Genomic DNA, 22745 nt, shown 5'->3' with positions numbered 1-22745 from the left:
AGGACTGTACATATACAGTATACAGTGTAATACTCAGGTTAAACACACAAACATTTTAAATCACAGACTTGGTTGTTTTCTAATACTGAGAAATGCAGTGGTCACCTTTCTGAAGTATGTGTAGGTCTCACCTTTGAATAGACCGTTGTGTCTGCAATGTGAAAAAGGGAAATATAAAACAAGTTTTTTTTGTGTTGTGATGATCTGCAGTATTGTAACTCACACTGACTAGAAAGCATTGCTTTTATAGACTAATATATACGAAAATAGACTCTTTGGGTCTGTGGGCTCAAACAAAATGTAAGTCTTAATGACAAACTGTGTTTCTCTCCATAAATAAAGCAGAATTCTGTTCCAACTGTGTTTTATCTCTTTTTAATGAGGTGGTTGATTATAGAAACAACTGTTATTTATTTATTTATTTATTTCCTGAAAAGAGAAAAGGTAATCCTCAGTATGCAACTAACTTAAATGTTTATTACCCATTCTCACCCTCCAGGAGGACGGGATACTGGATAGAGGTGGATGGATTGATTGTAGACACTGCTTTATATATGATAAATGGACAGGTTCTTATATAGCCCTTTTCTACTCGAGCACTCAAAAGGGTTTCATAAAGCATGCCTCATTCACACAAACAATTTTTTCTATAGCTAACATTCACAAATCGATGAATGCATCAGAGAGCAACTTGGGGTTCAGTACCTTGCCCAAGGATACTTAGGGCCTCCTTGGGCAGCCCTAGATAGGGATTGAACCATCAGCCTCCGATTAGTAGATGAGCTGCTCTACCTCCTCAGCAACCTATAATACATAATATTTCATTTAATATAGACTTCACTCATTATTAGAATCAGGCAAAACCATCTGAGGCGAAGAATGCAATCTTACATCATTTGTTTTGAATAATGTGTTATGGCAAAGACGTGTTGAATTAAAATGTATTCTGAAAGTAGCAAAACTGTCCTACATCATCACTGGAAGATATTTGTCAAAATTACTTTTCCCCTTTACCATTTATTTTAAAGTGATTATAGCCTAAATATACTTTGAGATTATCTTTTTAAAAAATCCATTTGTACTTCTGTAAAGTGATCCCACAGGCTGGTGCTATAAACCTCTCTGCTTATATACTGCGGCTGTGCATGTGCAACAGGTTACACGGCACATGCACACTCTCTGCTGGTGGAGCGGTGCAATAGTAGAGCCATGCGCCACTGACACAAGTGCAGATTTTCATTATTTGATACGAAACAATTTCAGAAACCTGAAAGGCCTCTTTAATTAAAACTGTCAAATACTATAATCTGTCTGTCCTGTCTCTGGCTCCTAACTTCTAACAAAGCACTTACTCCACTGCTCCTGTGAGACCTTTTTCAACTGCGGTCAGGTCTGCTGATGGATACTGTGCTGAGTGTACACGAAATGATAAATGAATATTTAGTTAGACTTCTTGGGATTAATATCAGCTATAAAAGAAACTACAAGTTGCAGATGAAAGTTAAGGATTCATTCTTACACAGTATTTGTTGCAGTATAGAAATGTTGTATTTATGCCCCAGAATATGATAATCTGTTTTTTTACTTTTAGATCATTGGAAACTCATTAGGGTTCGTTTATGAAAAAAAAGAGCATTCCTTGCACAATGTTAATGTTCAAAAACCACTTTTCAACAGGAAGAGTGGACATGTCCAAGAAACAGTCTACTCTCATCAGCCAGATTGTGACAGCTGTACACGTGTGGTCTTGGAGCCGTCTTGCCTCTGATTTGAAAGCAGCATGCAGCTCATTCAGTGAGACTGTGGGTTGTCATCCACCATCATCAGAGATGAGTCAACATACAAACTTGGTGACATCTCCATGCTGCGCTCTCACTTAGAATATTCAAACACCAGCCCTTTTCAAAGATTCCTGTGTCTAGTCATTTATAGTTTCCTTTTTACTTTGATGGCATGTGTAAAATTTGAATGCTGTTATCTCTACATACCATACACATGTGCAACTTTTTACTTTTACAGCATAGGCCCGAACAACGGTTAAACACATCTTGACTTAAATCAGCTAGGAGGCGTCTTGAAGCGGGAATCTGTACTTCTTTAATGGCTTGCAAAGATGAGGGGGGTGGGGGACGAGGGATGAGAAAAAACCTGCAACCACCTCTAGATGTTGTTGACCACAAATTTTCAATCTGGGCTGAGAAGTTTCATCCAGAGCATGTAAAAAGCAGTGTAGAACATCGTGAACCTCTTTTAAGGTTCACGATGTTGGTTTACTGCACTGAGACGGTGTGCAGTTTCATGATTTAGGCGCTTTATGTGATGCATACTGAAAGAGGAGGCCTTAGAGTTTGTATTTCATCATATTGCATGCTGCACTGCCTGTTACAGTGTAATATTTAGTGACATATTTCAGGCCAACTGATGCCCTGACAGAGCTGTTTTGAATGACCTGAGGCTGCCTTTTTTACATGCCTGTCTGTCCTGATGGTGGTGGAGATGAGATGGAGACATGAGTGTTCACAATAGCCTGATACCCACTGGATCATCCTGTTAAGTTGTCTGTTATATGTAGACAACATTTCATTCTTTGTTAATCCTTTGAATCAGGTGTTGTTGTTTTTTTTAAGTTTGAACAATTTATAGATTGGTGTTAAGTACCTTGACAAACAAAAATCATTCTGATCATCTGAAATTGGTCAGGTACAAGGACTGCACTGAAAATGAATGGAAATAGAGCCAATGTCCGTAGAAAGGCTTTGAATGACCATCAGAAAGCCTGGAGAACTATGACTCAAGACCAATTTAAAGATTACAAGCAAGCCTAGCTCCTTGGAAGCAAAATATTTTTAAAAATGGGGGGTGGTTCAAGACTTTTGCACAGCACCGTATGCATTATTTATCCTATAGTAACCCAGTTCTACAGAAGTTTCTATGTGGTGTTGCCATCCATTCTGTCAACCACTTGTCCAGCTAGGGTCAAGGGGGGGCTGGAGCCTAAACCATTAGCCTGGGCAGGTGCCAGAAACAGATGACTGTTAGCATTCACAGCCACATCTACAGCAAATTTTGAATCACCAGTTATTACAAAATTAATGTCTTTAGACTGTGGGAGGAAACTGGACCACTGGAAAACATGCTAACGTCACATAAAAAGATTCCAGCTCACCACACATTTGAAACCAGAACCTTTCTACTATGGGACTGTGCTAACTCATGCAACACTGGACTACCCAAATATGACTGCTTACAGTAGAGGTAGTTTTATGCCCATTAAAAGAGATTACTCTCTTTATCTGGAGGTTAGGTATCTTTGTAGCCTTCCTTTGGTGACTGGCCCACTTAATGCATTCACTACACTCCTGTCTAGAAAAAAAAAAGAACACAAAGATGAGCAGATGAGCAAGTCAAGCACACTTTTACAATTTTGCACAATAAAAAGTGGAAGAAGCGTATCTTTCAGTGGGCAAGGTCTTTTAAAAATCTTATTTTAGGGGAGAGTCAGTGTCTTTTTTTATCACATTTGACTGGTTATTCTATAGGCTACATGCATTTTTCATGCCCCAGTGACTACTGAACTTAAAGTAAACTCTAATAACGCCTGGGGGCGTTTCAACATGACTGCCAACATGCAAGACTTGCTTATCGTACTTCTCTGAAATGAATGGGAAGGAAAATTAGATGAATGGAGTGTATTTTGATTGTTAAAAGCACAGAAACATCTGAGGTTGTCATGGTACTTACATGGTACGATTAGATTTTGGGGAGTTCAAACGCTGTCAGGGCTGTGTGTGACTGGCATCTGTAAAACAACCACAACAGTTGAAGTAAATAATAATTCAAAAGCAGCCTTTTTATTTGTTAAGTCTGTGAATGATGTAGCATATCAACTCCTAACTTGCAATTTTGCCATTAACGATGATGATTTTCTGGGAAATTATTTGAAATGCTTAAAACGTAGCCAATAGAGGCGGGGCGATCGATTGAAATATCGATAGTATCTATACTAAAACTGATATTGATATCGAATCGATACTAGTGCGATTGGCTATATACTTCCTTTCTATCCTGTACATTTGTTTCGTCCTGTACGTTAAGTATGTAGCCTACTGAATTTTATTAAATAAATAATTTTATGGGGAAATGGAAAATATATCTCAAACATGAACTGTGAAAAATGCCTGAATCTTATTGTGCTGAATGTCAACAAATTCAACCCTGATTTAAAATACACGAAAAGCTGAAATTCGTCTTTTGTTTTTATTTTTTGTATTAACTAATCATTGTGGAAAGTGAAAATCACAGTGGTTTAATGGTTATTAAAATGTTTTTAGAATTTGCAAATTGAATGTGATTCATCTCGTAAATCCTGACACACTGCTCTCCACTACATAGGCGGAGTAGTAGCCCTTTATTATCATAATAGATATACAACGAAATTATGGGTGCGCCACCCAACTACAAACAAACAAACAAAACATGAAGATAAAAAAGCAGACTGCGTCAACAGCATCTCTCATAAGCTGCCTTTATAGATTAAAAGTATTGGTTACCAGCCTTTAGCACAGCGCTAGAGGCCGATGACGAACATACTGCACGCTCTAACAGGCTTGTTTTAGATACTGACATGTTTGCTAGCACTTTGTGCCTTCTTGTATTCTCAAAGTATCCCAACACACTGGCCGTCGTTTAAATAAAAGACTCATATAAAGAATGGTATTAAACGTGGCCTGTCTGCTAAAAGTGAAAAAGTGAAACTTTTTTGCCTAGTGCTGAGGCAGTGAACCGCAGCCATGATGATGCGACTGCTGCAGGCGGAGTCTGCTGCTGGCCTGAACCTCTTTTTCACTCCGCTGTCCTGTCATCAGGTTGGGTGTGGTTTGCAGGGTACCGTTAGCAGGAAATCCAGCTCGAGTCCATTTTACTTTAAGGCGAAACAAAGGAAAAACACCCCCCACTCGCGTAGGGTCGAAAATAGCTCTTCGCAGTCCAACGAAAAAAAGTGAGGTTTGTTTCCTCGAGACGGGAAGGCGTTTGGTTGGCGCCGTTGTTCTGATGGGAAAAAGTTTTCTCCTGGTTTAGCAAACTGCTCTTTTTATTTAATAACTTCATAGAAAGCCTGAGCCGGACGTGAAAGAAAAGAAAGATGCCGAAAACGGTAAGGCTGAGAAGTACATTTATGTTGTTATGTCAAAAGCTACTTTGTCTTTTCTGTCTCTCTTTTTCAGTACGAGATTCTAATTAGGTCTAAGTGTTTCGCGTTATTATTCACTAATAACAGTAAGATAAACTAAAGTGCATGTCCGATGGGCTTTAACCGTGTTTAAAAATCTTTCGCATCCTTCCAAACTCACCCGAGGATTACTGTGGTACTTTCCGTTAGGTGTGTGCGCGTGCGCGCTCCCGGCCGTGTGTTCACTAAAATTAGCGCCTTAAATCAAATCATTCATTCAGGGTGGAAGCCGTGTGCTATTAAAATGTTCCAGAGTTGTATGTATAGGCTTAAATCACACTTTTTAAACTGTTTCTTAGCGGAAGTGTATCCTGGACTAGCAGCGAGCTAGTCCTTCTCAGGCCTCCCCCTCAGTCAGCTCTTAACAAGGAGGGATTTGAACTGTCAGTCAGGCCAGCTGTTATGGCCAAAACAGGAGCAAATGGAGGCAAATCTGCAAACGGCTAGGAGGCAAAAGAGGAGACAAAGAGAGCTTTTTTAATGCTACATTGCCAAGCTTATAAAAAAAGGCAAAAATAACTGCTCTTGAAATAAAGGAGCACCCACAGATTTGAGCTGATACTGGTGGAGCTCTGAACAAAGAAAAGAAGGGGGTCCAGACAAACAGCATTATAAGAGGCACAGCCCAATATTTCCGTGGGTGCCTTTATCAGTGGACAAAAGAACTGAATGCGGTTTCAAACTCATTGGTTCTGAAGGCGTGTTGGGCTTTGACTCAGTGAAATGCTTTCTGAATGAAGAAGATAACAAAGAAGCTGCTGAATCTGTGTGCAGTCATTCTTCTTATCTACACATTGTCCTGAGATACCCACGTGCACATTCTGAATGTAAAAGGGATATGATGCTACTAAAAGATTCACGCATGACCAATGAGAAGGTGATTGGCATTGAATAGCCTACAGAGTGATTCAGATTTCACAGTGCAGACACTGTAATTCATCGTAGTGCTATCATGTTTATCTCCAGATTGTATATGTCAGATTTGTATAAAAATAAACTATTATTTTACAGATTGGTTAATGTAATACTGGGTTAGTTTTATAGCCAATACCTGAGTATGACGCCACATTTATCAGTGTCACCTTTTACTATTCATATATAATATTCAGGCTGGAAACTTTCAATGTTACAAAGGAGAGAAAAAAAGTCTTGTACCTGCTTTCTTCCTGCAGTATAGTTTCTGCTCGTACTTCCTTGATATTTTTCCAAGATGTCAACCAGAAAAAAATGTCAAGCATCCTGGCATTAAAAAGCCTTTACTACCCTCTTCCTCCCTAAAGGAATTCGACTAATATCAGCATTTTGTTAAGTATGTGTTTTTTTCTTTTCTGCATAGAAGCATTTTTGGCACCACCAATCACCAGTTACTACCATTTACTTAAATGATATAATCAACACTTTCATTTATCAGGTGGTCAGGAATGCAAAATTACCTTTACTCTACCAGTCTTGATAATTTATCTAGTCACCTCCCAAAGACCCATTCTGAGGAGAAATAATGTTTCTCTTGAGTCACTACATAAGTATTGAATTTCAACTGGATATTAGCAAAAAAATAAATTCTTCCCATACATTTGAGCATTACTGATTAGAACCCAAGTGCAGTTTGTAATAAACTGAGCTCAACTAAGAGCTTACGTTCCACACAGACACATATTTGTCTTTGAAGTTATTTCCTATAATGAACCGTTCAGTTGCCATGCATTTTAGTCCATTGCTAAGTATCAGTGTCTGTCTGCAGAGTGCAGCTGGGATGTTGTTAACCTCAACAAAACCAGAGCCGTGTTTAAAGTAGCTGCTTTTGCAGTCACCAATGGGAACCTCAAACACCTCAAAACGACCTAAATGGTAGTTACTGTCAAATCAGAAGAACACATTTTTGTCATGCTGTTAGTTAGAAAAGAGGAAACCAGTTGTTGACCGAAAAGATGGTCAGGAAGAAGCATCAACATTTTCTCAAAATAAACACCAGATTGTGGGATTTTTAATATTCATTAATGAACAGCATGCGTTGTGCTGCCGATGCCAAAAGTATAATCATCGCAACTATAAGAAATTATATCCTGTTCTATTTGTGTAGATGTAGTAAACCCTGCATGTACAGTAGCACAAAGGTGAACAGGTGCAGTTGTTCAAACTCAGATGTGTGACACTCATTGGTTCATTTCCTTTCTCGTTAGCTGGAGGTGCTATGCAAAGATGCAACAGATGAGGAGCATTAAAAAAGGAAGTTAGATAAACTGATTCAGCAAATGAAGCGAGTCTGTATCCAGCAAAGTAAAAGTCATGTCCCCACCAAGCTGCCTCGGGGATTCATAGATCCTTTTAAAAGAAAAAAAGTTCTTCCATTACCTGTTTTTTTGACCTAGATTTTCAGACAGTTTATTTTTCCAGTGTTCAAGTTACATTTAAAACTTGAACATTATATTACATTTGTCTCTCAAAAGCAATAATTATTAAGAAGCTCAGCCTTTACTGGACTCCTTTTGGCAGTCCTTCAGTTTCCCTAGGAAGTCGTGTTATGACTCAAGGTTTCTGTACTTACATCAGTTCCTTTCTGGTAATTTCCTCGCCTGCAGCCTTATATGGACTTTCACATCACAGTCTGGCTGATCTCCTCCCTGCTTTCCTCCGCGTGGTCTTAAGATACCATGCCCCACTTTAGATTGCACTACAGCAGTGCAAAACCCTTTTTCAGGATTTTTCTGCATGTCTGTTGTTGCCACAGTTTCTTTTTTTATTCTTAGTTCCCAATTCAGCTCTATTATTACATTGAAATTGTTTATGTGCTGCTGTTACGTGGAATTGCAGCTTTTTATCTGCTTTATCAAGAAGGTAACAGTAACTCAGAATCACTGTTTAAGTAACCTGTATTTTCAGAAGCACAAAACAATCATCAGCTTTATTGCTAGAATTTCACCCCATGTTGTTACAAAGCAAAGGATTTTCCCACTCATGCAACCCAATGACGGTTGGTTCACTTACTTTCCTACCTGTTTTTTTCAACACTAGAACCATTTCAGAGCCAGTACACTTTTTCATTTTAAGTCCTTAGACCCCAGAAATGCACACATGGCCAGCTGTTACCACATAAAATTTTAAGCACAACTTACCATTTTAGCTCGAATTGTAGGAACGATGACAATCTAGCTTTCTCCTTGGTATGATCACATTTTTAACAAGCGTGTCTATGGAGACGTGGCAAATGGAAAGACCTGGAAGTATGCAAGTAGCAGGAGATTAAATGTGGGTCTGTGGTGCACATAGCAGAGCAGATTAACAGTGCAAAGGTAGGGCTGGTGGACAAACTGCAATCAAACGTTCACTTTTTAAAGGTTTCAGTTTGAAAACTGGTAAATATCAAAGATCTGAACGTAAGTACTTTGTTGCTGGTCATGTAGCGTTCTGATTTGACATCCTTAGTACTGTATCTGCTGTTGTTTATGAGCTAGCATTGGTTCTCAATAGACCAGTTTGATCTTATGGTGATTATTTGGTTAACCTTGCCTCAGCTGACAACTGACAAGTTAGTTTATTTTAGAACCACCCTGCTGACCTGCTAATGTAGTAGCTCATTTGGATCTACACAAAGACGGACAAATCATAATTCCACACAAGGTGAACAGGTAGCATAGCAGTTCCACTGTACTGTGGCAACTTTGAGGACCTCACATTAGTCATCTGAAAAGATGTATCAGGAATGGAAAATTTATACTGAACTTTGACACATACTAACATATCCATGCTATTGCCTAATCTCTGCATGCCCACGTGGCTCTAACGGTGTGCCAAAGAATACCTGACAAAGAAGGCAAGTATGTATAAAACATACTTTAATCAGTTGGTGCTTGGAAATTCTTATTATTCGATATTTTTTAGAGCAGACGGTAAATTCCATGATTGGCTCAAACAGGTGTCAGTCAGCAGTTTCACCAGATGACGAAGCAGCAAAACTAACAAAACTCTGTTCCAGTTTGCTTGTGCCGACATTTTAAGAATCAAACAAACAGTGGTCGTGGGAAACGGCTCTAAAAGATACAAACTTGTGTGTGTGTGTGTGTGCGTGTTTGCACTCTCCCCTGGTTAGAAAGAAGAAACCCGATCCTTTTTTTTCGACCCTCCTCTTCCTGTGACAGAGTTTGAATTTCTTTAGTTAATGCTAATACCCGTAAGCACACAGTAAACCCAAAATAACCAGAAAGGAAGACTAGGTCACATTACCAATGAAGAGACCCTTAAGATTTTAATAAGTTTCAATTTTAAACTTAAAACGGAGCTATATTATTTCCATTTTCCTGTTGACTAACTGCAAACTCTAGTCAGAGAGTCATATGCTTATCATCTTGCTCACAAGTTGTTTTTTTTTGTTTTTTTTCACATGATTTCCTCGCTTTGAGCGATAACATAACGAGGTGTTACACTGTGAATCGCACAGGATAAGTGGAAGTCATGACATTTTCACACATTTTACCATTTCAAATTCCGCCTTAAACAACCTGAACTGTTAATGTTCCGTGTTCATTTTAATATAACCAGATTCAGATGTTTTGTTGGTTCATAATGAGCGATTGATCAATTCATGTTAGCATATCTGATGAAAGTGAGAGCATTTATAGCCATTTGGTAAAACTAAAATGTCTCTCATGCTTGAGTAAAGGAGGAAAAAATGCATTTCACCTGAATGGATTGGAATCTGAATTGCACCCTGGTTGCCCCTGACATCCTCAGTTTGTCTTTCAGATACACCAAACTGTAAATCGGGTTGCGGTGGAGTTCAGCAGTAGCGTTTCTCTGGCAACCAAGAGGATGCTTTGTTAAGCAGTTGTTGACTTTAGATGCTGACATTGTGTGACTCTCATGCATGGCATAACTCAGATGTATGACTCAGAATTATCAATGTGCAGTTGCTATGGTTATTGGGGTAAACGCTAAAGAATGGCATGTTCTGATGCATGCTTCTTGTTCTGTTATAAAAGAGTTGTAAAATAAGCCAGGCTTATCGTACACTCTGATAGTGACCTTCTTTAAAAACTCCCGTGTTCTTCCACGTCAAAGAACTGTTAGTCCAGAGCCTAACTCATTCCTACTTGTTCCAGGAACCACTTAGCATTATCTTCTTTATTGTCTCAACTTGGATTAGACAGATTGTAGTTGTGAGCGGCACATGGAGATAACTCTTGTGTGGGAATTTAAGGCAGAAGTTGAATTCTGGCACGTCAGTGGGGCTGTATCTAAAGATTAGATTTACTGAAGCTCTCTTGTGACTTGGAACTCACAGGGTTAAACTAGCTGGCACTTAGTGTTTTTTTTCTTTAAAATAAATAATTGCAGTCATTGCAGCAAGTGCTCTCCGGTGACCTCTGTGTCTGCTGGCTTTAGTAACGTTTGTTAAATAGAAATTGAATATACAGAAGTGATTTAAAAAAAGATTTTGCTAAGGAAGCTTGATGAACCTAGCAAAATTAGTGACAGACTGCTTGCATCACTGTGTCTTCACTCAATATTTAACACCACGTTTAATTTAGTTTTCATCAGTTTTGCTTCCTCTTACTGACAAGGTAACCCAGATGTTTGACCCCAGTTGACTTTCAGGTTAACTGCTCCCCATTGCCATTCAATGGCCGTACAATTGTAAAACACGTGCACACTTTCTACTTATGATAGTTGTGTCCTTTTTTTTTTTTTCATTCTTTGTGGTTAGTGCAGCTTTCTGTATTCAGTAAGCCCAACAGCTCTCACTTGCTACGTGAGTTTTCAGTATTACAGTTAGCTTGGTACAGTTTGAACAAACATGCCATTAAGATGAAATTAGTGAAAAAATTGCTGATTTTTAGGATTACCGTGAAATTTCTGATAACTAAATGATATTTAGCCTCAATCAAACTCATTATTTGCTCAATACGGTTAATGTTAGAGCCACTAAACATCACAATGTTGGCATTGTCACCCTTAGCATATGTGTATCCTGATATTTTTTTTTTAAATAACTAATATTGTGTTGTGAGTCCAGCATGGCTTGAACAGTTGTTGGTAAGTCAAGGCATTGGACCTTTGATTTGAGTCTGGAAAAGTATTATTTTTGTAACATACAGCTGTGTATTAGATTAAAACAAATATAAATAAAATAACACAGATTAACTCATACGTTTCAGACAGTCAGTGAAGTGGCAGATTGTTATAAGCAGCTTCACATGACATATAGTAACACTTTAAACAAGTCAGTTGTCATCAAATACACCCGTGTGACAAAGTCGGTCACAGATGTGTTTCTCAATGTGAAATGTACGAGTTTGGGATTTTATTTTTGCAGTATCGCTTTGGTGCGATTAAAAAAAGAGCTAAGAGAAAGTCATGGAAACATGGCACGTGGGCCAGAGCAGGGTGTTTTTCAGCATGTGCTAATAATAGTGTGTTAAGTGTTTTTGAGCCCTGGCCATGAGAGACACACCCTAACCAGGCAGAAAATGTATAAGCGCAGTTCCTTTTTCATGCAAGATTAACCATTTTGATTCAGGAAATGAAACCGCTTAGACACCAGCAGGGTGGCCACAAACTGAACTCTTATCTGCTCAAATATAAAAAAGTTTATCGTCTAAAGTTCATAACTGGAAGCTTGACGACTCCTTTGTCTAGACGATTCTAAACAGCAGTGTTGGCATTCAGAGTGGGCCCAGATTTAAGGTTTCTGTTCAGCTCTTAACTGCCTGAGATGACAGGAAGTGACAGTGGGGCAAGTGTCCTGAGCAGTAAATAGGGTCCTGCTGACATGGATGGGAAAGAACGCAACTCTAATCAACCCCGCAACTAGGAAATAATACATACCATTGTTGTTCAGGGCAGGCGTGGGCCTCTGCCTGCACAGTTATTTCCCAATAGACATGCATGCTGCTGTTTCTTTTTTCTTTTTCTTTTTTTTTCCTAGTCTCTATGAGGGCACAGTAAATAAGGGATTCCTTCATAGCTTACTGAGTACATACTTTTTTCTTTTTCTTTTCTCTCCACCTTCTGAGCAACTTTTTCCAAAGAAAAGGTTAAATAAATGTGTTCAACTTCTGACATATGATTTTGTAAGACACAGATATCACAATTTGTCTAACTAAGGCGTGCCTCGTTTACTGAATAACCCAGGGTAGCAAAGTGTGATACCTGAAAAAGAAATCGAGCTAAAGTTCTGTCTACAAACCGATTTCGTTAAATCCTGCTACACCAGACAGGTTGTCTGATGCATGACAGGATGTGCACATCTCTCATGAGAGCTCAGTGTTTAACAGTCATGCCTCACAGGGCCCGACCACCAAAGGATGTGGTTACTTCCTGTAGATAAGTTCTTGACTGAGACAGAGCCAGATTGGTACATTCGTCGTAACCATGAGATGCAGTCTTTTCTAAATTTCAGAATAAAATAGTAAAAAAGTAAATATGATATGAGAGGGGTTGGGCTGTCTAATTTGCGCAGTCCTAATTGGACTGCAGTGTTACTTTGTTCTCCAGCAGGACTGGGAGATGTGTGTACACTTTTACTGCAGGCACATTTAATAAATTGTACAAGAGGATCACACATTTTGAGATGCTACACTTGTTAAAGATGGTGCGCTATCGCCATTAAATGGTTTGCATAAAATGACACTTTAGTGACAGTCTGAACTGTCACTAGTGTTTTTTTTAATGCACGAGACCTTATATAGTGCATAGAGTTTGCTTTATATTGTTAGGTAAAGACCGTATATTATCACAGAGAAACCCCCAAATCAAATGAGCGAGTACTTGGTGACAGTGGGAAGGAAAAACTTTCTTTTAACAGGAAGAAGCCTCCAGCAGATCTATCTGCCACGACCTGTTGGGAGTTAGGGGAGGGAGACAGGTTAATAATAACTAATGATTAAATGCAGAGTCTCATAATGTTTAAGAGAAGAACATAAGATCTAGTTTTGTATATTCTCTATTTACCAAGAAATGATATGGTACAATCATTTCAATGATACAATGATAGTACAATGATATGGGTAATAGTAATAGTACTTTAACCCAAAATACTGTCTTTTTTTATTTGCGTATTTGAAAAAGTATTTTTTTTCTTTTCTCTGTTCCTCAGATTAGTGTAAGAGTCACCACTATGGATGCCGAACTGGAGTTCGCCATTCAGCCCAATACAACAGGAAAGCAACTCTTTGACCAGGTATGAGAAACTCTAGCAAGCACTTAACATCTGAAAGCATATTGATTAGTTCTCCTGATATTTAGACTATAGTATTGATATTTAACCTTAGAGTTTCCTCTAGCCAGTTACCATTAAACATAAATTATGACTTCTTGACGAGTACTGTGGTGGGGTTTAGTACTCCTATTTCTGGAAAATCCTGAGAGATTATTATATATTATTATTATAGATTATTTTTCATGGCTTTTAAATTTTTTATTTATTTGCTGATGATCTTTTGAGTCTTCTAAAATAATTTTAAATGTGAAAAATCCAATGACAGATTCTTAAAGGCTGCTGTATGATTTTTGTTTTGTTTTTATATGACTGATTAAAATCTAAAAACAATACATTTACAATTAGGAAAGCAGTAAATCTTTGTGGTTGAAAACCCTTAAACACCAGAATAAAACAAGGGAATTATATTTTATATTTTTGTTGCTGTTTTTATTTAAAGGTTGTGAAAACCATCGGCCTACGAGAGGTTTGGTACTTTGGACTCCAGTACCAGGACACAAAGGGTTTCTCTACTTGGCTGAAGCTCAATAAGAAGGTGAGCTCCTCAGTACTCAGTACACTTCATTCACTGGGCCGTCTTTTTTGAAGCTTGAACTGCGCTTTTGATCTCGAGTCCACAAACAGAAGCATAACCTCTACCCTCTCACCCGTGCCGGATCATATTTTAGGTAACGGCCCAGGATGTGAGGAAGGAAAGCCCGCTGCTGTTTAAGTTCCGTGCCAAGTTCTTCCCTGAGGATGTCTCAGAGGAGTTAATCCAGGATGCCACACAGCGGCTGTTCTTCCTGCAGGTAAAGGAGGGAATCTTAAATGATGACATCTACTGCCCTCCAGAGACAGCGGTCCTCCTGGCCTCCTACGCGGTGCAGGCCAAGTATGCCGACTACAATAAGGAAGTCCACAAACCAGGCTATTTGAGCAGCGAACACCTGCTCCCTCAAAGGTAATGCGGGCTTTATTGCCACTTCAATCTGGCAGATTCACGTGAAACATTCCAGACATGTTTCCCTGACACTCGGGCCTCTCATGTTCTCAGAGTCCTGGATCAGCACAAGCTCAACAAGGAACAGTGGGAAGAGAGGATTCAAGTGTGGCATGAAGAGCACAAGGGCATGATGAGGTGATCAGCAGCACACGTGTTCCCCAGCACACACACAAACACATGAAAGAGAGGATGGATGCCTAAAATATGGATATTTGTGAAATTATTGCATGTGTAGTTTAAACTTTCCATTATCATTGTGCACGCTTAAACTACAAAGACTACAATGTAGTCTTCAGTGACTACATTACGGTAGCCACAGCTTATATACACACTTCATAACCTACTAAAACAACATGAGACTGTTGAGGAAGTTATTCCTAGTTGAATTACCTCGTTGTTCTCTGTTGCTACAGTTTCTTCCCTCTTCTGTCATTTCCGTGAAATTGAGATAGAGCTAGCTGAGAGAGTGCGTTACCACGGCCTTTGTGTTGACTCACAGGTGCTCTGAAAGTTTGTCACTGGCCTTGAGTCACTGCAGTTTGGTGATCTGAGTACTGTTTGTGCCACTGACATTTTTAGTATATGCTTTATTGAAGACAATAGTGAATGTCCTTTATTGGCTTCCATATGTGTTTCAACAGTCAGGTTACCTTGTTGTAGATAAACAGTAAACACAGCCTAGATTCATTATATGTTTCCCCAGTTGCTCTGTCGATCAGTTAAAGTTTCATAGTTCAGGTAAGGTTAAAAAAGAGATACAACCCAGTCAACCACACATCCTGAAAGCTCTGCGTTTGTGCTCTGGCCTCTGCAGCCGGTTAGAACAGTGCAAACAGCACCCCACGCTCTGACTGTGAAAGCTCCTTTCAGCAAAAGTTGTCTTATTTGTCCACAGAGAGGAATCCATGATGGAGTATCTGAAAATTGCTCAGGACCTCGAGATGTACGGAGTCAATTACTTCAACATCAAAAATAAGAAGGGAACAGAGCTGTGGTTGGGAGTGGATGCTTTGGGTCTCAACATTTATGAACAAAATGATAAGTAAGTGTTTCCACAGAAGGGTTTGTGTTTCGTAAAAGGCACACTGTGCAGTGCTGACCAAGTGTTTTTGTTCTCTGACAGAATGACGCCCAAAATTGGATTTCCATGGAGTGAAATAAGAAACATTTCCTTCAACGACAAGAAGTTTGTCATCAAACCAATTGACAAGAAAGCACCTGTATGCTAACATAATGTTATGTTATTTATATTTAAGAATAATAATAATAATAATAATAACATGTAACAATAAGACGTTTTAAATGTCTCAAATGTTTCCATTACAGGACTTTGTATTCTATGCTCCAAGGCTGCGCATCAACAAGCGTATTCTGGCTCTGTGTATGGGTAACCATGAGCTCTACATGCGCCGCCGCAAGCCCGACACTATTGAAGTGCAACAGATGAAGGCGCAGGCTCGGGAGGAGAAGAATCTCAAGAAGATGGAGAGGTAGGAGCGAAATGGAACCAAACAAAAAAACCTACAAATATTTTACACATGGATTCAGTTGCACTGTGTGAATTCTGTTCCAAAGACGCAATAATAAAAGCAGTCTGTTATAGGATATTGTAACAGTTATAGAAACATTACTAGGTTTATTTTCAAATACTCTATAAAATAGGGTGTTATCTGCTCTGCTATTGACACATTTCCGTGTGATGCATTAAGCCATCATCCTGTAATGATTTTGTTTTCATTAGAGCTGTGCTAGAAAATGAAAAGAAGAAAAGAGAACTTGCAGAGAAGGAAAAGGAAAAGATCGAAAAGGAGAAGGAGGAATTGATGGAGAGGTTAAAGCGGATCGAGGAGCAGACGAGAAAAGCTCAGCAAGGTGGGGAACCTGTCAGAGTTCAAAAAAAGCTGCCTGTAATGAATGATGACAATGTTTTCCTCACATGATGCTTACCTTTAATGCTTGTGTGTGTGTGTCCACAGAGCTGGAGGAGCAAACGCAGAGGGCTCTGGAGTTGGAGCAGGAAAGGAAGCGTGCTCAGGAGGAGGCTGAACGCCTGGAGAGTGATCTTAAGAGTGCTGAGGATGCCAAGATGGCGCTGCTGCAGCAGTCAGAGAACCAGATGAAGAACCAGGAGCACCTGGTTAGTGTGTTAGTCAGTGTGATTAGTCAGTGTGATTGACACTTAAAAAACTGCAATAATGTGTGTACTGATACTTCAAATATAATATGTTCTTTTAGGCCACAGAGCTGGCTGACTTGACTTCCAAGATTTCCCTGCTGGAGGATGCCAAGAAGAAAAAGGAAGAAGAAGCATTAGAGTGGCAGCAGAAGGTGTGGTTTGACTTTTCTGTAGTTTGCTATGTTTCAAAGCTGATAACATAAAAATATGGCTCTGCCAATAGTGGAACAGGCAAGAAAATGCTGTTTTTATAGAAAACATGTTAACAGGTACTTGCATATGCAATTGCAGAACTCAGTTTGTTCTTCCTGGTTTTCTAGTTAAAAGAAAAAAAAAAAAAGGAAACTTGTGCTTTACTGCCATCTTGTGGTGAGAACTGAGACAAAAAGGTTATGCTTAATGCTTAATCTTTTGTGGTTCTCTAACTAGGAAGCTTTGACTCATTTCTATGAAGACAGAAAAATATTATTTTAGTAATTTTGGAAATGTAATTGGAAAAGCAAAAAAAAAAAGCAAAAAAAAATGGATGGACAAGTGCAAGAAAGAAGAAAAGATCAAACTCCTTGACTTAAAAGCCTTTGTGTTCATTGATAATCGAAGTCAGTGTAACTATGGCAGGAAGAAGTTAATCAGAGTTCTGCTGGTCACATCGCCCCTCCTCTGTGACATAGTCACAACAGGCATTCCTGGGGTCTTTTTGTTGTGTGGGTTTGGGGGAGGATTAAACTCTCCCAGCCTGCCTCTTGTCTTTTTTGGTAAAAAAAAATCCTGTGTGCCAGCCCTTTCTTTTTTTGCTCGCTCTCTCTTTTTTTTTTTTAGCCCATGTGACTCATGCTGTTTGTAGTGATGATGGATGTCTTTGTGTGAGGGAAATCCTGTTCACCTTTTTTAAACCATTGTGATTTTCTGGCTTGGAAAAACCAGTTGTGCAAACTGGTGGTTTCAGTATTGTGTGAATTTTTGGAAAAAATGGTAGTTGAAATTCCAGTCTTTCTCATAGCTAGTTTTTGACTCATAGCACCTCAGGCAAGAAGCACTTGGTTTTATATTGAATTTCCTGAATGGATTTCCTAATAAAAATATCCAAGATATAGCTTGGGTGGAGAGAAACCAAAACAGGAAACCAAGAGCCTGGCTATGGGTCATGTAGCATAGGTCTGCCTGTACATTTCTCCTTTACTACATGCTGTGGGATAAACGGTAATACAGAAATATCAGTTAAGCCCCCACCAACTTTTGTCATTTTCATTAGACATTAAATAAGGGTAATTTCTAAAACACCTCACTTTTATTTCTATATTTGCTCAGGCTACAACAGTGCAGGAGGACCTGGAAAAGACCAAAGAAGAGCTTAAAAACAAAGTGATGGTACCACAGGAGCCCTTAAACGCAGAGAACGAGCATGATGAGAATGACGAGAGCAGCGCCGAAGCCAGCGCCGAGTTAACAGCTGCTGCCACGTACAAGGACCGCAGCGAGGAGGAGAGAATGACTGAAGCTGAGAAGAACGAACGCTTACAGAAACATCTACTCGTAAGTCCTTGGAATATTTTTTTAAAATAAATATTAAAACAATACAAATAATAAAGTGACAATAAAGTAAACGTTGCTCAAATAAAGTTGGTAGGCTGCCACTGTTTTTTGTCTCGCTTCACTCTGGGACTGTAAGAGAAACATGACACACAAATAATTATATTTTCCTGTTAATGTAGAACATTTGGAAGCCAAGTTAGCTTTTATGCTAACTATTTAATGCTTCAGTTTTGTTGAAATGGGAGCTTTACTGGCCTCTTGAACTTCCTCCCAAAGTGCTGTTCGGTGTTGTGAATGCCAAATACTTCAGCTGCTAGTGTGGGGAGGGGCTGCGTGCCTGCTTGTCTGCGTTTGTGAAGCATTAAAGGGAAAGTAGTGCTGTGTGAAGTTGTATATCAGATTGAGAAGGTGAAGCCAACACTTTTGGTACTAATACTGTAGCAAATGAGTTAATCCAGTATTTTCTAGTATTGATTAATATCTAAGTATTTTTTGGTTGTTTCTTTGACTACTGTTGACACAATTTTAAGTAGCTTTAGTCAACTAAAAATAAAGAATGCGCATAATTAAGTCATGCTACTAAAGCAGTCAGATGACTGTATGTAGTTACGTATGTGTCATACAGCTTCATTATTACAGTCAGATGTAAACATTTCATACAATTTGCCCTTGAAAATCGTGATTCATACCTGATTCAAATAGATTCAAAACAGTTTGTCCTGCACAGCAGTCTTCTCAGTGTGGACTGCTGTTTTTGAATGTTCAGTCAAAGTCCGCTTCTGACCACAGTGGTTCTGCGTTTTATCGTGGAGTTGGAAACTTATGAACTTGAGAATAAACATCAACTTCTGTAGAACCCAGAAAACAAGTGGCAAGGAAGGAAGTCCACAGTGTCTGAGCCTGAAGGTAACAGATCAGGAGGGAAACTAGGAGCATGCTTCTCATTATTTTTAACTTTAATGGGGTTGAGCACTGGTCACTCAGGGTCTGACAGGTGCTGAGTTCTACCATAACAGTCTGAGATGTCTGTGGGAGCATGTTTAGCAGAAATGCACTCATGGCTGCACTCTGTTGTGCGGTGGCTGCACTGTTATAGTCTGATGGTGCCACAAGGCTAAAACAGAGGGATCAAAACATGCTGATAGAGGCGGCCTGCAGAAGGAAATGGGAGGATATAAGTCAAATATAATTCTTTTTAATATTTTATTGGCAAAATGAAGGAACATTATTATTACATCTCGTAAGAACACACAGTCAGCTAGTGATTCTTGTTTTAAAGTTGAATAATGAGGTTGATTCAGGTAAAAGTAATTTTCTCATTTAAGTCTAAATCCCTTTGAAAACAGTTTTTACTGACAAAAAGCAGAAATAAGTGAGTAAAATGTCAATTTTGAGCCAATTAGGTGACTCACTGGTTGGTGCAAGAACATGGCATTACACATCGAGTCGCACATGTTAACTGTAACTTTATAATACTTGTAACCTTCTTTCCAGGCTCTAAGCTCAGAGCTGGCCAACGCCCGGGATGAGAGCAAGAAAACGGCGAATGACATCATTCATGCAGACAACATGCGAGCAGGACGTGACAAGTACAAGACCCTCAGGCAGATTCGGTCAGGAAACACCAAACAGCGTATCGATGAGTTTGAATGCATGTGATGTCTGCATTCACCAACGCAAAAGCCCACAGAGCTGGGCCTTTCTGCCTGGACTGCAGTCCTGCCTCACTCTAGCTGTTTTCTCTGTACCCAAATAAAGTCAGATCCACCAAATGACATTGCTGCAAAAGCACAGCATGTTGTACAAATGTGGATCTGGAAGGTTCTGTTTGTTACCATTTCTTACTTTGAATTTTAGACAAGTCACTGGTTGAAAAGGGACATACTGTATTTTATTAGTACATTCCTCACTAGGGGTATGTGTAGCATATTAGTAACGGGCTCACGCCTCATTTCATGACACATCGAGCGAGCGACTTTTAGTTTGTTTTATCTCTTTCACATTTTTATATCATCATTTCTAAACAAAAGCTGTAGAAATCCATTTAATTTTGTGCCATTCACAAATCCAAATTGTGCCATAAGCCATTTGCACACGATTCTTTACAGCAAGCTGGATTTTATTGTAGAAATAATGCTTTTCTGCAGTTTAAAATTAACTGCACTGCAATCTACACGAGCAAATGCAAATAGTATGAATAAATTGTTTGTATGGAACAAAAAACAGCAGCAGTATTATTAATATTTTTATTATTATTATTATTTGGAAAATTTACAGTTTATTTACTAATTTTACTGCACTCAGAATCATCCAGCAGTTAAAAGTCACAGTATTTACAGCCTACTGGCAATGTGATATGAAGGATCTAAGGATTTTTGTCTTTTTTTTGCATTTTCAGTTCGACACTTTCAGCTGTGTGGCTGAAAGTGTAGAACTTGCTGTTGAAGCTTAAGCAAACAAATGTCTAACTGTGCCTAGAGACGGAATAAACTTGGTATGTCATTTGCAAATCTCATATGTTGTAACAATCCAGTTGTTTGAAGAATCCAAATTTAGTTTAACTTGTACGCTGCAACTTGTTTTTTCCTCAAAAGAGAAGGTAGCACTGATATGCACATCTACATATGCTGACCTACATACGCTGAAGAAAGAAGCAAGGCTGAAATTTGAACTGCAAATTAAGTCTGATTGAAATTTGTAGAAATTATCAGTTGCATTTAACCATTAAAATATTTTTTTAACCATCATCATCAAGTCTTTGCTCTTTTACTTATCACTGAGGATGTTTTTTGGTTATTATAGTGATTATTGTTTTACCCAGTACAGCAATGGTAATTGTAACTTGTGAAGTTGGCTTCTATTGTTAAACACATTGTCATCTGTAAAGGTGAAAGCTGTAGTTTAATCTTAAAACAAGTAACGCGTAAAATAAAACAATTCCGTCAGACATGCACTGGAAAAATCAGTTTACCTTTTTACAAGTGAGTCAAATTATACTGTCCCACATGGGCACATTCTCCGAAGCATGCATTTTTGATATACTGTATGTATTTAATGACATTTGTGTGTTTTTGTATTTGGGATTTTTCAAATGTGATACAATTATGTAAGGTCTAAGAGATACACACCTTAGGATATTTTTGTAATGTAGAAAACTAGGAGTACTTGTCAACAATACCTGTTTTCAAAGGAACAGCATTTTTTTAAAGACAGCATTTCATAAGTGGAAGAACCAGATGGTACAGGACATTCTATTAAGTGTGTGTTAGACCATTGAACCTTTTTTTGGAAATTAGTATTTGATTTCTTTTTCACATTTCAAATTAAGCCCAAATTTATTTTAGTGATAAACATTTCTGATTATTTTATTTTGATGTCTTTTATTGAAAGAAAAAAAGACACATTTTGATCAGCAGTGTAGTTTCACTTGTTTTATGTGCCATGAAAACAGATCAAAGGATTGCTGCTACAGATTCCTTTACATGCCTTGAATAGTAACTTTTGTGATCCTTGCAGTTTGTGTTTTACCCCAAAGTTTGTGTGTTGGCAGCCTAATTTGAAATTTAGTCGTCATAGGTGATAACTCATTAAAAGATGCTTGTCTTGTCTCAAAAAGGAAAATAATGTTGACTTATAAAACCACTGACAGACAGTGCCTTGCCCAGTTTATTCAGAGATCTTGCTGCTTAAAGTCTTCCTTTCACCAATAAATGAAATTTAGAATAAAGGTTTCTGTCTTCTTGTGTTGTCATTTTTTCTTTTAAATGTTTAGTGTATCTTTAACCTCCTAGGACCTGCCGTCCACATATGTGGACATCACATTTTGGGTTATTTAGACCAAAATACTCAATTTTGCTCTACATGGGCCTGATATCCACTTACGAGGACATTATACTGCTACTGTTCTATCATAATTTTAAATGAATATCCTCATTTGTGGCTCTCATTTTTCTTAAAAACAAAAATAAGGTAAAAAAAAAAAAATCTGGTAATTCTTTGTACATTCATTGGGCCCCAATATGCTCAAATATCAAAGAGAAATTAAAAATGCATGTTGTGGAAGAGTTCGGGTCTTAGGAGGTTAAACTGAATGCAATTCATTATATATATATAAAAAAAGTACAAAGGAATAAAACAAAAAGACAGTAAATCTCAAGTGTGTCCACAAGGTGGCTTACAAACTGAGTTTCAGCCACGTCACCATTCTTCACCAAGGGTGACATGGCAACAGTTTGAAAAGGATTCATTTTGTTCACACAAATTTTAGTGAAACATTTGATTACTGGATTATTATAAAGATCACATGAGTCTGTTTACATATCTGCACAATATGTTTAAATAATTAAAGAACTGTGTCTTAAAACCAGAAGATTCTGGAGGTTATTATTTAATTTTTCACTCACTGAAATGTTTCCAAGAGTTGATTTTTACTGCTTACAATGAAAAAAGACTCAAATGCCACGTGTCACAAATTCCACTTGGAGCATTCAGGCAGGCAAATAAACACCAATTTGCAGTTTCAACCTTTGAATGTGTGTGCAGAGTGCAGGAGGCACCTGTCTCCTCGATTAAATGTCTCCTTTTTAAATGTTCGATTAAAAATAAA

General features: G+C 38.4%; 1 protein-coding gene and 1 long non-coding RNA gene across 5 annotated transcripts in view; one reads left to right on the top strand and one right to left on the bottom strand.

The window, feature by feature from the left end:
• LOC102079599 (uncharacterized) overlaps nt 1–11192 on the bottom strand; it is a 45441-nt gene extending 34249 nt beyond the window's left edge. Inside the window, exons 1-2 of one of the 3 annotated variants that reach the window (XR_003221944.1) lie at nt 8344–11192; nt 3742–3799 (exon numbers count right to left, since the gene is read on the bottom strand). This is a non-coding gene — a long non-coding RNA (uncharacterized LOC102079599). Of the gene's footprint in view, nt 1–3741; nt 4222–5351; nt 5907–8343 lie in introns of those variants that run through there. The other 2 variants (XR_003221943.1, XR_003221942.1) reach the window with 2 other exon arrangements.
• On the top strand, nt 4845–21866 carry msna (moesin a). Of its 2 annotated transcripts, XM_003456169.5 has the most exons (13): nt 4845–5155; nt 13323–13406; nt 13885–13980; nt 14114–14388; nt 14482–14565; nt 15326–15472; nt 15554–15650; nt 15757–15920; nt 16172–16302; nt 16407–16567; nt 16666–16758; nt 17915–18139; nt 19634–21866. In XM_003456169.5, exons 1-13 carry the CDS (start codon nt 5144–5146, stop codon nt 19796–19798), a joined length of 1734 nt encoding a protein of 577 aa, XP_003456217.1. In that variant the 5' UTR covers nt 4845–5143; the 3' UTR covers nt 19799–21866. The 2 variants fall into 2 exon arrangements, with proteins under 2 accessions (XP_003456217.1, XP_013120109.1); XM_013264655.1 differs by lacking the exons at nt 4845–5155; nt 13885–13980; nt 14114–14388 and having other exon boundaries at nt 13348–13406.
• Nucleotides 21867–22745: the final 879 nt, after the last annotated feature.

Source organism: Oreochromis niloticus, linkage group LG10 (genome assembly GCF_001858045.2).
Source record: "Oreochromis niloticus isolate F11D_XX linkage group LG10, O_niloticus_UMD_NMBU, whole genome shotgun sequence".
NCBI classification, from domain to species: Eukaryota; Metazoa; Chordata; class Actinopteri; order Cichliformes; family Cichlidae; genus Oreochromis; species Oreochromis niloticus.
Note: the sequence above shows the minus strand (reverse complement) of the source record. Positions and strands in the feature narration are given on the sequence as shown.